The sequence below is a fragment of the Cyprinodon variegatus genome, unplaced genomic scaffold (genome assembly GCF_000732505.1).
Source record: "Cyprinodon variegatus isolate N-32 unplaced genomic scaffold, C_variegatus-1.0 Scaffold638, whole genome shotgun sequence".
Classification (NCBI taxonomy): domain Eukaryota; kingdom Metazoa; phylum Chordata; class Actinopteri; order Cyprinodontiformes; family Cyprinodontidae; genus Cyprinodon; species Cyprinodon variegatus.
In genome coordinates this window covers 387,312-403,796 of record NW_015151091.1, presented here as the reverse complement: position 1 = coordinate 403,796, position 16,485 = coordinate 387,312, and the positions used below count along the sequence as shown (strand labels likewise).

The window sequence follows — 16,485 nt, the reverse complement described above, 5'->3', positions numbered from 1 at the left end:
TGAATGCGCACTTTCATCTGGTTTGACACGTTTTTGTGGACTTTTATGGACCTTTCTGTCTCGGGCGCCATAGACCTCCATTATTTGAATGTCAGCAGACAGCAAGAAGCCTCCCAGATCTCCAGATGCATTTGAGATATCAAAAAATGACTCCAGAGTGTTGTTCAGCATGGGGGTGAGTAGAAAATGAAGGCTAATCATGTTTTGGGTGTACTATTCCTTTAAGGACTCCACATTAGCAATGTTGCTCAATCTTTGTGCTTGACATTATAAATGCAGAGTGGGCAGCTGTGGAACCAGTCTCCCGTTTGCGGCTCGTCCCCAAGCCTGAACAGGTAGATTTCTATTTGTCTTCTGTAAATTTAATACGTTTGATTCAGGAGGGTGCAGTCATCGGCGTAGAGGGAGAAAATTAGAGGGGAGGATACACATCCCCGAGGAGCACCTGTGCACATTGTCCTGGATCTGAATGCAGATTCCCACAGTCTCTAGCTGATGTCTGTCATTCAGAAGGTTTTCAATCCAGTGGCAGGTAGAGAGAGGAACAGCAAGCTTGGAGGGTTTGCTGTTGAGGAGATCAGGGAGGACAGTGGTTAAAGCACAGTTGTAGTGCAAAGGAGATCTGTTCGTGTCTACCCCACAGCTCAAGATGCCGCAAGACGGAGATTCCTTGGCAGGAGAGCTGGATACGGCCCAGCAATGCCTTTTTAAGAATGCCAACACAGGCAGGGATTTCATCATTACAGGTATTGTGAAAACAGGTTTGAGGTTATTTAGTTAGTGAGCATGGCTCCAGTATAGGGATAAGGATGAGCTACAGTGATATTTTGAAGATGCTGGTTTAGATAGCTGGTTAAGGAAAGTGAGATTTTGGGTCTGGTGCTTTTCTGGATTCCTCTCGCTAGGAATGACCAATATAATTAGAATTGATCCTCAATGCCCAAAACGGAGGTTTGGAAAGTTAGAGATGCAGGGCACAAGAGCAGATTCATCAAAGCAGTCTTCTAAGTCCTCAGCCAACCTTTGGCCATCAGCAAAAGTAGAGGATGGAGGGTTGTGAGGATTTTCAGACCAAATCCACTCTGGATGAAGAGTTGTTGGCGGAGAACAGAGAACTTCAGCTTCTTAAAGAATAGAAGCTACTTGGAGCTCTAATCTCCTTTAATTAAGCTCTTAGCCTGATTTAAAGCTGTTTCTGTTTTGTGTTGTCATTGTTATATGTTAGGTATGACCTGCTTATAGATCTGGGCAATATTTTGGTTGATTTTGATTTTTTTTTTTAAATATACTTCTTCTGTATCAAACTGCTTCAATAATTATCATGATATAAATTCAGAGGGTATCTGTTTAAACACAAATAAAAAAAAATTGATGAAAATCACAAATAAAATAGAAATGTTAATATTGACAATCTCTGTTTCTCCACAATTTTTTAATCATTTCTTTAACTGGTAAGAACACAAATGTTGACGAAACTATAAAAGTTTCAGTTTTAGCAAAATCAACAATTTCCTTCATCAAAGGTTGTGACTTGGTCTTTTCTATCTCAGAGTACGGTGTCCCAGAGGTGTCAACACTAATACAAAAGCCTTTTGTAATTATGTTGCGGCTTTTGCGTTTATGTTGCAGTTTTTGTTTGCATTGCAGCTTTTGTATTAGTTTTGACCCATCTGGGCCACCGTAATTAGGCTTAATCAGTCAAACATGTTTAAGTTTTAATAGCCCTTAAGTCAGATAGTGTGATTATTAGTCACCTACCAGTAAATTGTTGCTATTAGCAATGAAATCCTAACCACCCATATTATTTTTCAATTTATTGTTATGAATCATTTCCAAATTTTTTTCTTTTTTAATGAAGGGTTTTAATCAAGGTTTGCCCATCTCCCACGCATATGATTGTTGTAAACGTATCTCCAATCAATTAATTACCTGATAAGAAAATATAACCTGAAAGCCTGATTAATGAATCAAAGTCCAGTTTAAATGACCTCTGTAGGTCAGGCTGTTATTACACAGTCCTTTAGGTCAATGGGGGTCAGAAGAGCAGCACGTCGTGTTCTGTAGGTCCGTTACAAATTGACAGCAAACGTATTTTAATGTTAGTCATTAACAGGACAGAATGTTTCCCGAGTGATGCGTTCACTGACCCGTGTAGAAGACGCTGGTGGCCAGGGGCGCCGCCGCGGTCTGGTCCAGGAACAGCTTCTTCATCACCATTCCGGCGGAATTCCCCGGAAACCTGCGCTCCAGAAGACGCATCCAGAAGAAATTGAAGTTACCGTGGAAACTGAACGCGACCACAGCGACGTTGCGCGTCTGTCTCCAGTCCATCTGCTCCCTGGAGGAGAACCACTGGTGGACCAGGTCCCCCCCGGCGAACAGGCAGCCGTACAGTGTAACATTGGTGACCCACGGAAAGCGTCGGACGTGCTTTAGAAACGCAAACGGCATAATTCACCCTGTGCAGCCCAATATGTAGAGAGGCTGAGAGGAAGCTAAATCATGACGTTAAACCATCGCTCTCTTTCTCTCTCTCTCTTCGCATCACTAAAAATATACACAACTGTATGCTTCCGGTTATTAGATTAAAAAAATACTGTAAATAGCCTATAAGTAAAGTTTATAAAACTATGTAAATCCAAATAGTGTAGCCTACTTTTCTGTCAAACTCCAAGCAATCAGAGCAGACTGTGATAGAGGCTGACTTCCACCGGCTCTGGTGGAATACTAGTACGTAATGGTTCTTACGCTAAAAATCTGACGTAAAAAGGGAATGACTTACGTAAAAAGGGAATGGGTGGAGTTGGTCTGAGGACACGTATCAGCATGGCGCGCACAAAAGGCAAAAAGTGCAGTAATCAAATAATATATTATTATATTTAATATTATGTTACTTAAATTACTTGTTTATTAGTAATTATTTATTAGTTATTACTTTTTTTATTAGTAATTATTACTTAATTACTTATATTGCTGTAGATCAGGGGTAACCAATTAAAAATCAGTGGGGTCCTAATAAAGAAAATCATCAACCAGTAAAGGTCCGGAGACATTTTTTAATATAATCTGTTACTTTAAACAGAATTTAACTCTGAAATATAATGTTTTTTTATGCATCCATTTTATAGAGTGATTTTTTTAATTAAAAAGATAAAAAAAATATATATAAAATTTTTCCATTTTAAAATCTAAAGTTTTTTGAAGTAGAGAACAACAGTCGTTCAGTTTGGTATATAGACAATTTCCTGATTGACATTTTATAAAACACCTGAACTGACCTTTATGGTTTAATGAGAGCAGTGGGCTTTACGCTGACCTGGCTTTAAAACTGGGTTTGAATGGCAACAAAGCCATTCTCAAGCACAGATCTAGGTTCTCATTTCGAGCCTGGATCGATATTTATTTTTGATATAATTTATAGATTTTTGATTTAATATATACATTTTTAAAATCAGGTTGGGTCCAGATTAGCCAGCAGGTTGGTCCGGATCCGGACTGGGGCCTGCTAATCCGTGACCTCTGCTGTAGATCATTTGTATATAGTTTATAATAGGTGTAGGTCAAAAAAGGTAACCATATTGTAAGTTAATGCATGTTCTATTGTTCACAAACATATACATAGTAATTATTTATTTGGAAAAATTCATGTCACATGGTTGATCAACTTAACTGTGATGGAAGACACAAATTTATGAATGGAAGAAAATGTGGTGCAACACAAGATTGAATAATTGAACAATATCTGATTCTAAAATGAAATCTATGGCATTATTTTTTAAATGGAGCCTAGGCGGAAGTTCAACTGGAGAAACTCATTGTCACCTACATCCACCTGTGACACAGCCAATCAGCCTTGACACACACCTCCACGAAAGCAAATCGGGATCCAAAGTTCATCTTAGCTCTGTGCGCAGGCGTTGGATGCGCTGTGTGACTTCATTCAGATGACACCGTTTCAACCCACCTCCAGCCCCTCCTCCACCATCGTAACTAAAGCTTCATCAGAGCGTAATTCCTCCCAGACCCTTACTGCGTTTCCTGTCTTATCTCAATTGGTCTGGCAGAAGACCGCCATGTTGAGCCTGGTTCTGCCAGAGGTTTCTTCCAAATGGGGAGTTTTTCCTCTCCACTGTCACTTCATACTTGCTCATCATGGACAGCTTCTCTCAACCTGTGTTATCCAACTGAACTTCCATCTTCCAGGTCCCTGAGTGAAGCTCTAGTATCAGCTCACACAATCCACTGGATCTCCCCATAATGCTCAGCATACCGTCTCGCTAACCAGCAGTCTACAGACTGACCAACTTCATCTATCTCCACTCCACCACCAGTTTCAGGCCTGGGGGGAAACAGCCCTATTCTTTACTCCTGTTCATGTATATCTATCAAATTAAGCACTATGTTCCCTGCCGAGGTCTGAGCGCCAAAGACAATGTAATTGTATCAATACATTTCTCCTAAATTTCTTTTCTCTTCATGTGAGTTTTTCCAATATATAAAATAAAAAAATATATAAATATATTTGCTTACAAATGGACACCATATTTATAAGAAAAACAGGACAGTTGATTGCAGATGCTAAATCTCACTTTGACTATATACATCATCATTTAATTTATCAAATTAAGTTTACAGAAATTCACAAGGAATCAATTTTATGTTTTTTTTTAACCCAAATAAGTCACCATTTTCCTTTTTGCGAAACTTGCTTTAGCCTGGAAAGTAACATTTCAAACTTCCTTGACACTCCTACATTAATCTGTATGATATAGATTTAATAACTCATTAATTATAGTTTATAACCACCACCAATACAACAGATAACACTTAGAGATGTAGCCATCAACTGGCTGGCGATAAGCTCAGATCTGTGAGCAGTAGTTTAAACACATTTCATCAGCCTTTCATCAGCTGCTCAACAAATGCATGAATTCTAAGAATATCAATTGCAGTGGCATACAATTGAAACCCTAATGTTGAACAACAAGTGTGTGAAGGTATGATACCATCTTAGGAAGAAATCCTAGCCATTGAAGGGTCACTTACATTTATTCTTAATCCACTTCTGCAATTGATGGCTGACACCAGCGAAACATGCACCGTTAAAAGGTTTCATCAGCATCACAACAATTGTGAAACTGACCAGCCATGAGGGACAGTTCAACCAAAAATAGAATCCATGCACTAATAAGTGGATTTTCTCATTTCCAAATCAGCTAGTGTGCATCTTGGAATTATTTTAGGCAGACAGGCCAACATAAAAATAGTGTATAGCTGTGATAGGCAGCTTCAATGCAGAATGTGCAACAATCTGCACTGAGGGCATGTTGTATCCAGTCACACTTCCAGGCAGTCTCCCATCATTTTAAAATGCATCTGATCTGCTTTATTTTTCCTGTGCCTGACTACCTTTGTGGCTCATCTGTTTTTTTTTGTTTTTTTTTTTAGACGTTTACATATTTTGCTCTGTAATCCATCAGTCAATCCGCATTTCTAACAGAGGATGGATGGATGAGCCCTTTCCATCATGCCACAGTGTCACAGAGTGCACTGAGGGTTAAAAAAGAGTAACAAACCACCTTCAGAAGTCACATAATCAAAAACAGAGTCCTTCAGTGAATAAAGTGAATATACTGCAGATCCTCTTTCAAGGCCTCAAAAGTTTGTTTCAGAAAATGAGTGAACAATTGTGGAGACCAAGGAGCTCAGCTCAGGGAGACAACTGAGGGAATCTTCAGAGCGGGGTTAGGTTATACCAACTAAGGTCCCATATCCTGTGGTTCTAGATCCTCCCTAGTTTAACACAAGCTGCAGGACATATTTGTTCATAAGAAAAGAAAGCACAAAAAAATTCAGTCTCTTGATTTGCAACACTAGCTTTAATCTAATTGGATGCACAGAACTAGAAATAGTCCGGGAAATGTGAATACAGTTTTAAAACGCTGTATGTTGATCATTCAAGGGTTTGAACCATGCAAAACGGAAGGTTAAAAGAAGTCACAGTGTTTCCATTGAGCTGAGAAGCAAAAACAGTCAGAAACTGGTTAAAGGTCTTGTTGAAGAAAGATTAGGGCCTCCTACGACTGGACAAGCCTCTCCCAGGTACCACTCTCCGTCCGATGGTAGAGCTGAGGCTGCCCTCCAGGGAACAGGCTTTCAGAGTTTGGATGTGACAAAAGGAACTGGATGGTGGACTTCATGTGTTGGACAAAGTGTGGCGGCTCAGCCATTGGAGACGTAGACAGGTTCTACAAAAACAGAGAAGAAAAAAGATAAACTCCTTTAAATCACTGGGTTTGCAGTTCATTCTCACACCTTTATTCCTGATGATCTGTGACTGCCGACTATTTCACAGATATCATCTTACCTTTAAAACAATGTCGTCACTTTGTGTCAACCATGATTCAATACTCCGATCAGGAGTCCAGTGGCATGGTCCAATTTTAACAAGTCCACGACTTGAGTCATATATGTCAGCCATCTGGAAGGAACAGACATTTTAGTACAATTTAAATGTCAATTCTAGTTTTGTTCACCAACAACTAAAAATGTCCCAGTCTCCGGGTTTTCTTCCAGTATGGTTCTGTCCTCAGCTTGATCCAAAAGCCTATTAATTCTGACCAGCTCCCCTGTCCTTGCTTAAAAAGATCCTGCACAGCATGATGCTGTAACCACCATGTTTCACTGTGAGAAAGTGTTCAGGGTGATGCGCTGTATCACTAAGGTTTGCTTTTACACTTGAAGGCCCTATTCCAAACTACTTGCAGCTATGGAGGGCAGTTTGATTGAAGATGGGGGATGGATAAAGATAGGATGCCCAATTCGCTTCACCATTAGGTAAACAGTCATTGCTATGGCAACACAGGGGTGCCCTCTGCACATGGCTGTAGCTCTGTAGTGTAAGTTGCCATAAAATCAAACATTTGCCTCCATCTTTAAAATAAATGTATACAGTCAAATACGAGTATTTCCAACAAAGTGGTCCTTCCCTTTGGTAGGATTTTCCTTTTCCTTACTTGTTATTTTTTTCTGTATGGTTTTTGGCAAACTGCAAACTGTACTTTTTACGAACTTGTCACTCCTCCATAAAGGGGAAGTATTTTGACAGCTCCACCAACAGTTCTTAAATCAACAGATCCTTCCACAAGAGCTCTGCAGTTACTTTAGTTCTAATGGGCTTTGAGCTTTTTACCGTGTTATAATGCCTTTCCCTCATCAAAATCATGCACAAAGTTGCATTTCGCTTGATTCATGCATCTCTGAGTAATCCTCATGAGTTCTGTTCCCTGAGCAGCAGCCCCTTACCAAACGGTTAGAGAATAACTACATAAGAAGGCTCCCTCCAGGAGCACCTAGCTTAACCGCACTGTGCCTGCACAGTCCACTTTCCCCAATCAAGGGAAGAGAAGGATGATGTAAGGCAGAAGAGGACAGTTCCAGCTCAAAGTCAAGACAAAGAAGCTCTTTTAGCAGCTAATCTTTTTTCAACTGGCTAATGTTGAAGCTGTGTGAGAGATCTCCGTGGAAGTCCAGCCTTCAGAACTAATGTATGTAATGAAGTAATGCCATTATAAGGAAACAAGATTGAATAACAGTAGAATCTGTCTTTTAAAGTGAGCAAAAGTAAGATTAATGAACTTCTGCTATAAAAATATACTGATTTGGATTAGAATGATCAATAGCTTGCTTATCTGTATGTTTTTGTGTTGACTAAATGACATGGAGCGTTTTCTAGGATCAATCCTGAAACCTAGACTGCCCTGGAGCAGGTTTGCCCTTTAAACTACGATACCATGGTAACTAGCCTCTTTAATGCTACATTCACAGCTGATGCACTTTGGGCAGCAGAGGCAGCTGCTTTACCTGCAAAGTCTATGGTTGATGCACATCAAGGCGCATCAAAAGGTCCTGCAGCGTGTTTTGAGCAGCAGGAACAGCGCATCTTGACGCAACTGAGCAGCCAAAGCAGAACCTCTTCACGGGCTTCACAAGCAGCAGATGCTGGATTTGCAAAAATTTAACTTTTGCTGCTCGACGTGCCGCATCAACCCATCAGAGAAGCTGATCTGGCAGCTGGCATGGAGACAGACACAGCACTGCTGATGCAAAGAGCTATGATCACTCCACTGAAACTGTTTAACGCCCAAGTTAACTTAAAACGTTGAATTCTGCCAGCCCACTATAGTGCCTGCAGTTTGGATTACGTACAAGAAAACCACTAACATCATCTTCCAGCCTCCATTAACAGTAGAGGAAAACCGCCAAGAGACGGGCCAGTCTGAGGCAGCTACAGCTGGATTCCCAGTGACAGCGCACCGCTGGTATGTGGGGGCCAGTGCACCTCCGACAGTGAAATAGTATTTTAAGGCAGGATCGTAATCTTGATAAACTTACTGCACAGATTAAGTTTTCAGGTGGACTTTCTCACTTAAAAGTACATTAAAACAACTTTTTAGCCACTGATCACAGCAAATGTAGCAAAACCACCCTCTGCCACTGAACACAGGAGCAGCAGAAGCATCAGATACATTTGGACACACTTTTTATAGAGAATACCTCTCCTCCTGTCAAGATCCGCGCCGACCGCAGGTCCTCTGCAGGTCCTTTATAAGAAAATGATGCTGGGAATACCTCCCCCGTTTTGACATTCACACCTACACAGAATCACAAAACAACTTTTTACTTATATGACAGTGAGGAAACACCCTGCAATTTTGCAAGTTCTTCCACTTAGAAATCATGGACTGGCCTACAATTGTCATTGTACATGCATGTCCACTGTTAGAGGAAAAAAAAAAAATCCAGAAATCACAATATATGATTTTTTTTTTAGCTATTTGATGATACAGCTGCAAATATGTACTTGTACACTGGTTTATCAGCTAGAATTCTGACCCTCAAAGACCTGGTAGTCTGCCTTCAAAATGTCCTCCTCCACTCCTTCTCCTCCTAATTCTAAATTAGATGCACCTGTTTGAGGCTGTTAGCTGCATAAAGACACCTGTCTACCCCTTACAATCAGTAATCAGAATCCAACTACTAACATCGCCAAGAACAAAGAGCTGTCCAAAGACACTAGAGACACAATTTTTCACCTCCACAAGCCTGGAAAAGTCTACGGGGAAATAGGCAAGCAGATTGGTGAAAAAAGGTCCACTGATGGAGCAATGATTAGAAAATAGAAGAAGCTAAACATGATTGTTAATCTCCCTCGACTTGGGCTCCATGCAAGATCTCACCTCGTTGCGACTCAATGATCCTAAGAAAGGTGAGAAATCAGCCCAAAACTACACGGGAGGAGCTGGTTAATGACCTGAAAAGAGCCAGGACCACCGTTTCCAAGGTTACTGTCGGTAAAACACTAAGACATCATTTTTGAAATCATGCATGGCATGGAAGGTTGCCCTGCTTTAATCAGCACATGTCAAGGCACAACTTAAATTTGCCAATGACCATTTGGATGATCCAGAGGAGTCATGGAGAAAGTCATGTTGTCAGATGAGAGCAAAATATAACTAAATGATGAGTACCATCCTAAGAACACCATCCCTACTGTGAAGCATGGGGGTGGTAGCATCATGCTTTGGGAGTGTTTTTCTGCATATGGGACGGGGCGACTGCACTGTATTAGGGAGAGGATGAACGGGGCCATGTATTGTGAGATTTTGGGAAGCAACCTCCTTCCCTCTGTTAGAGCGTTGAAGTTGGGTTGAGGCTGGGTCTCCAAACATGACAATGACCCAAAGCAGACAGCCAGAATAACCATGGAGTGGTTCAGGCAGAAGCATATCAAGGTTCTGGTGTGGCCTAGCTAGTATCCAGACCTAAACTAAATAGAGAATCTTTGGAGGGAGCTCAAACTCAGTGTTTCTCAGAGACGGCCAAGAAACCTGACTGATCTAGAAAAGATTTATGTAGAGGAGTGGGCCAAAATCCCTCCTGCAGTGTGTTCAAACCTGGTGAAAAACTACAGGAAACATTTCACCTCTTTAATTGCAAACAAAGGCTGACATATCAAATATTAACATTGATTTTCTCAGGTGATGAAATACTTATTGGCAGTTAGATCATACAAATTGGTAAAAGATCCTCTATTGTGATTTCTGGATTTTTTAACATTTTTTTTTTAGATTATGTCTCTCACTGTGGACATGCACCTACGATGACAATTTCAGACCCCTCCATGATTTCTAAGTGGGAGAACTTGCAAAATAGCAGCGTGTTCAATTACTTATTTTTCTCACTGTATATAAAAATACTTATCACGTATCTCTCTGAGCCGTATACGTCACTCACCGATCCCATATATTATCGGTCTATGGATTCCCTCTTTAACGACATCATTCATCTCTACAGCAAAAAGAGTTTTGTTAGTGGATCTCGATCTTGTAATATTGACAAATAATAAGATAATTATACACATTTTTGTTTAAAGACCTGTTATGCAACATGTCTCTAGGTGAATATCCTCCTCCTGTCTCTGAAAAGCTGCTATAAAGTGAAAACAAGGCATGTAAACTTCAAGGAGCCTTAAATTCTGTCCATGAGCAACATGCACTGAAAGCGTCAAGACTGTACATACCTAGTATGTCAAGGCTGATCTTCTGAGAGGTTTTTGTGTCGTCATCAAAGCCTCCAACAACATGAAGCTCAAATCTAGACAAGTGAGTGAATCAGTTATAAATGGGAAAGAATGGTCTTTAAAGCAGTGCTTGTTTATCTGTGACGTACCGTCCCTCATTACAGACGTTACTCAGTGATTTTACAGCTTTTAAAATCCGTGCGATCTGAGACCAGATCCTAAAGTCATCACAATGAGCCAGGCAGACTGCTCCACTACCTACATTAAAGCAGGGTTCACAAAATACAGCATATATATAAACATACAGAAAACAGATGGGTTAAAACAAAGAAGTTTAAAATATGTCATACTGAAAATAATAATGAAAGACAAAGGTAAAAAAATAAAAGCTAATCTCTCAGGAACTACAAAATGCTTTTGCAAAAAGGGATTGGAGAAAGTGTTGAATTGTGAGTGGCTACAGGGGAGTAACCTATATGTTTATTCTTAGTTTTAGGCACTTTAAGGAGCTGTTGATCGTGTCAATCTATTGAGCTTTTAAAAACTAAAAAAAAAGAACTTTAAAACAAAGCCTAGAATGAAAAGGTAGACAAGGTTTCAAGACTTTCTTTTGGGAAACTGGCTCAAAAGGAAGAAGCTGGATTTCACAACTAATTTGGGTGTCCAGTTTCAGATCAGCAATCATCTTATTTAGTTTAGTCTTGCAGAAGCACATACTAGCAGAAGGCACGACGGAGAAAAAATGTCCCAAATTCACACATTTTAACTAGGGCTGAAAAAATTAATCGGATTAATCATGATTAATCGATTATTGAAATAACTGTCAAATAATTTAGTGAGCAATTAATTGTTAACTGGATTATAGAGGCTGTAAATGATGTCTTTAGCTGAGCAGAGGAATCCTTGTAGAGAAGCAATCATACCAAATTTGTGAACAAATATATCAACATTTTGCATTTAAGATTAAAAAAAATATTTTTTTGTCTATCAATATTCTCTATCCAGAACTCCTCAAGTGGAAACATTTTAGTTTCACATGGTTTAATAAAAAAAAAAAAAATCTAATTTAAGGAACATTTAGCTATCTGATGATTAATCGAAAAAATAAAAAACAATGAACAGATTAACGGATTTCCAAAATAATTTAGTTGCAGCCCTAATTTTAACTATTATTGGCAGAATTAACGCTGTTGAACTAATGAAGAGCTGACTAAGCCCCATTTTTTATTAGAAGCTCTTACTGCCTCAAGCCCAAAAACTAGCATTCGTCTTCCTCCATACTCTAGGGGTGAGAAGTAGAGCTCCCCCTACAGGTCCGGTGGGGGACAGTTTAGTAGATATCAGTGGCTTGTAGCCCAGTGTGTCTTATATTTACATGTTTCAAGTAAAAAAAAAAAAACTATTGGGTGCAGCTTACAGTCAGATGCGCTCTATAATTCGGAAAATACAGTAACTCAGAAGTTCATGATGAGCGGCCTTATAGACTACTTTTAGGGCCATAGAAAGTTTAGGGCCATTCATGACTTTATACCGTGAGTTCCCTTAATACATTAGGGAATTATCTGCATAAGAGGGAAAAGAGATGGATTAAAAAAAGAGAAGATTGCACAGCACTGAGCCTTGTGGGATACCATAGCAAAGACAGGCAGAGGACGATTTAGCTAAAGTTTGGTCAGCTAGATGACTTTTAAACATTTACAGTAAACTACTTTTCCTGTCCACTAATCTAAACGAGAGATTGATAATGTGTCTGTTTCAAATGCAGCGGTTAGATCAAGCAGCAAAATAATAAAACAGTCATCTCCTAAGCAGCATGCACATTCCCTTTACTTGAAGCCAGACGTAACGGACAACATGAATCTGGTAGAAATAATCCTACCGGTGTGTCGCAGCACGACCAAGTGGCAGGTAGTGGCATCTTCGGATCCAAAAACCGAAACACATTCTGTGAAAGTTCAGATGAATATATTAGAATTACAAACTGTAATCAAAAAACACTGCTGAGAATACATTTAAAAATACATAAACAACAACTGTTGGTGTAAAATTATTCCAGCAACATATGAGAAAATTATTCTTCCATAACTGCTCAGAAGCAAAACATTTTCACACTTTATACCATTATTACAACAAACTTCAAATTATTTTAGCAATACGAGGTAAACTAACACAAAGTAACTTGTAACTTTATAGTGGAAAATTATTTTTTAAAAATCCATCAAAGCTCAAATCAAAAAGTATGCAAGGCATTTCTACTTATCCCGATGCGGCTTTGTTAGAGAACATTTCCAAACAAACAGAATTATAAGACCAAGACACACAGCAGAATGGCCCTGTGGAAGGTTATTGTATGTTTATGACAGATTTAGGTTATAAAGCAACATCTCAAGCTTTAAACATCTCTTTTACATCCTATAGTAAAACACCTGGGAAGACATCATGTTGGAGAAGAGCTGTTTAGGGAGTAGTGAATCTAGGTACTGAAAAATGATAAAAGTCTCTAATACAAGGTTTTATTGAAAATATACTTTAGGGCACCATTTGCCTGGCTGTATTTTCTGAATTACCTTGTTGTTAAAAAATATATAAATTCTACATACCACATTTAACAACAGGTGCCATCAAATATATTACAGTCTAGAACCTATTGATTAGCTAAAATATATTGGTAATGTGGGGGACCTGCAAAGTTCTACATTTCTTGTGGGAAAATCTGTCAACAGGAAAAGCTATTAGTACTGCTTTCTAAAAATCTGGATTTTATAGAACAGTTATAACAATAAAACTGTTGTAGAAAAGGGTTTATTTTGGTAAATACACAGAGTGAACATTTGGAAGAAGGCATTATTGTGTGATTAAACCAGAATTAACATTTTTGGATGACATGTTAAATGCTTTGTATAGAGGAAAACTAACATTGTCTCAGCACCATTCCCGCTGTGATACATGGTATTGGCAGCATCATGCTGTGGGGATGCTTTGCTTTAGTTAAGACGGGAAAGCCAGTTTGAGTTGATGGAAGAAAATCCATATCAATTCTGCAGAAAAATCCATTTCACGCTATGAAATAATTTCTGATTGAGACTGAGGTTCCCCCGCTAGCAGGAAGACTGTAAGCAAACACCCAGAGCTACAGTGGGAGGGTTTCAATAGAAGCATATTCGCAGGTCAAAAATAAAAAATAATGATCATCATAGGCATAACATTATAGGTACAGACCAAAAGGACTTGGTAATGTATTTAAAACAAAAGGAAGTCCGACTGAGTACTAAATCCCACCTTAATCTAAATGCATAGCAAACTTGTCTGACTGTTAGTTTTAAAAACAGGGATAAATGTTCTTCCATTTCACAATTATTCATCATTAGATCCAAAAATCGAACAAAATACATTTATCCTCATGGCTGTTTTTTTGTAACCTTACCGGTAATTTAAGTAGGAAGGAATGCTTCAGAACAATTTATTTAAACCTAGGACTGTGGAAAGGTTAAGGCACCTTTTTTTAAAATATATTTTATTGTGACACAATGGGAAAGAAGTTAAGGTTAATGACAACCTTCAACGAGCAGTGTATAGTTTATGAACATTATTTCCAGTGATGGTTTGATTTGGCTCAGCTGGGATTTTTTGAGATTCGATACATCATTTTCAAAGAAGGAACTGTTGCTGTACTTACTGTCTGCTGGTGTTGTTGCTGCAAACTCTCTCTGTTGAACATACAGCAGGCTCTTTGGATCTACATCAACAGGGGGCTTGGACCGAAAGGCTTTTGCATGTTCCTGTAACACATGATTAAATGCCCCCCCGACACCATAATGTTAAAATTCTGAATTTAAGCAATGATAATAAACCCTGGATCACAAGTGAACTGAAAGAACTGGTAAGCGTGAAAAGAAAACCCGAGAAAAAGAAACGTGGAGTTATTGAGGAATATACAGAAACAACTTAATAAGAGAAAGCAATGAGACACGCAGGAGAAAGCTGAAGAGCATGCTACAGTAGACCAATAATAGAGATGTGTGGTCAGGGATGAAGAAGACCACAGGCTTCAAGCAGAAGGATGGTCAGGCACATGGAAATATGAACAGAGCAAATGAACTGAATATATTCTTCAACAGATTCAGCTCACACTATTAGTGCTTTAAAACAAATTGAATATCTACAGTCATGGAGAGAAAAAAACAAACAAACAAGAAAAAAACAAAACACAAAAAACATACACATCCATATTTTAAATACGTAGTAAGGACCTTGCATACACTCTCACTGACTTGAGTCCTACCAGTGAACACTGACCCCCAAAACACACACACACAGAAACATACAAGGGCAGTTTAAACATTTGTATTCATGACTGTATTCATTTCTGATATTTTAGCTCTTGCAAGTCTTCAAATAAAGCATGATCTTTATTTAACATGTTTTCTCAGTCACTGACAACCTGTTCATTTTTCATATGGGTGACTGCTAAAATGAATTGATTGATTAATTTACTTTATCGATCTCACAATGGAGAAATTTGCTTGTTACTTCAGCTCAAATAGTCAAAGTAGAAGAAGAAGGTGCCAAAGGAAGAAAAAGGTGCATGGGATGTATACAGTCTAAAGAGTGCGTCCACATATGACAGCTTTTTTTTTAATAGTAGGATTATTATACAGGGTTATCGCGCAGGGAGTTTACACGGATATTTATATAGATAGAAATTTATATACATAGTTATTGCACTGGGTGTCAAATATAGAGAAACAGGATATTTCACAGGGTATCAAATAGCAATTGCACATTATACATTGCACGAGTTGTTGCAGTTGTAGTGTCACATTGTAGAGTCTGGTTGCAGCAGAGATAAATTACCTGCAGTCATCTGAACTCATACAATCCACTGCCTGCTGCCAGCTGTATTTTCATGCAGAAGAGATTACTGCTAAATCTGAGTTGGTGCAACAGGCTTTGTTTCCTTAAATACATTTTTCCACCACTTTGTAATAAAATGAACTTTACCATAAAGCTTTATAACAATGATCAGAATGCATTGGGTGCAATGAGATTTGGTTCACCTTTATTGCAGTTACTTGAGTATACAGCAAACAATAAAAAGTGAGGGCATGCAAATAGAAATGTGTTGTATATGCAATATTTGTTGGCTGTCTTATAATCTTTGGTAGGCAGATGCAAACATTATGTCAGGGAAGGATTTAGGAATTGGGTGATTTAGTTGGAGAGCAACTGTGCAAGAAAATGTGCTCATCAGTAATGTAGTAAAAATACATGTTTTTCTGCCTTAAAAATGACATGTGTTGCAAAACACTTAGAAATGAAGCATGGTGTGGTGGTCAAGAAAATAAGCTGAATTGAAGTTGATCGATGACAGAGATTCAGTGCAAGAACAGTTTCATTATTGAAAAGACAGCAATGAGTGAAACAACTATAAAAATCCACAGCTTGAATAGATGAAGTTAATCTGGAAACAAACCTGTAAATCTGGATACTTGTGGAATAGTTCTGTTGTTGATCTGAAGCGACCAAGCTCTCTGTTCTGAAATAACAAAGGCATGACCTTCAACCTGATCCGTTACCAAATCAACTCGATATTGTACTGCCAACACCCCAATAAGTAATAAAAAAAGACACAATTTGATATTAAATGCTGCTACAGACTAGAACTTCCTGGAAACGACACGAACTTACTCGTTTTAATGTATTGACCTTTTACCCATCAAGATGTGGCATTATCGCCACCTTCTGGTAGCTTATATAATTGTTATACACTTATTTTTTTTCTTGTTCAGTTTTATAAAGTGAAATATATTATGAAATAAACTTTAAAAGCGAATACAATTATTGTTTTTTTTTTAATGCACAAAAGCTCGTTTGCTACACCCGAGTCGTAGAAGAAGTTCACT

At 38.7% G+C, this 16,485-nt stretch overlaps 2 protein-coding genes across 2 annotated transcripts in view; both read right to left on the bottom strand.

Annotated features, from left to right (window-relative positions):
• The window catches only part of mpv17l (MPV17 mitochondrial membrane protein-like), an 11,645-nt gene extending 8,935 nt beyond the window's left edge, over nucleotides 1–2,710 (bottom strand). The window contains exon 1 of the mRNA XM_015393348.1: nucleotides 2,148–2,710. Coding sequence (XP_015248834.1) covers nucleotides 2,148–2,451 — 304 coding nt within the window. The 5' untranslated portion in view covers nucleotides 2,452–2,710. The remainder of the gene's footprint in view (nucleotides 1–2,147) is intronic.
• Nucleotides 2,711–5,760: 3,050 nt separating this feature from the next.
• ntan1 (N-terminal asparagine amidase) lies at nucleotides 5,761–16,286 on the bottom strand. Its single transcript, XM_015393346.1, has 10 exons — nucleotides 16,056–16,286; nucleotides 14,259–14,361; nucleotides 12,462–12,527; nucleotides 10,732–10,840; nucleotides 10,583–10,656; nucleotides 10,438–10,491; nucleotides 10,297–10,350; nucleotides 8,557–8,654; nucleotides 6,368–6,481; nucleotides 5,761–6,248 (listed from the first exon to the last, which is right to left on the bottom strand). The coding sequence occupies exons 1-10, from the start codon at nucleotides 16,134–16,136 to the stop codon at nucleotides 6,078–6,080; spliced, it is 924 nt and encodes a 307-aa protein (XP_015248832.1). The 5' UTR covers nucleotides 16,137–16,286; the 3' UTR covers nucleotides 5,761–6,077.
• Nucleotides 16,287–16,485: the final 199 nt, after the last annotated feature.

Coding starts and splice junctions, on each gene's coding strand:
- ntan1 (XM_015393346.1), bottom strand. CDS start 16,136: ATGCCTTTGTTATTTCAGAACAGAGAGCTTGGTCGCTTCAGATCAACA. Junction 10,492..10,582: donor GATCAGCCTTGACATACTAG/GTATGTACAGTC, acceptor TTCACTTTATAG/CAGCTTTTCAGAGACAGGAG. Junction 6,249..6,367: donor GTGACGACATTGTTTTAAAG/GTAAGATGATAT, acceptor CTGTTTTTGTAG/AACCTGTCTACGTCTCCAAT.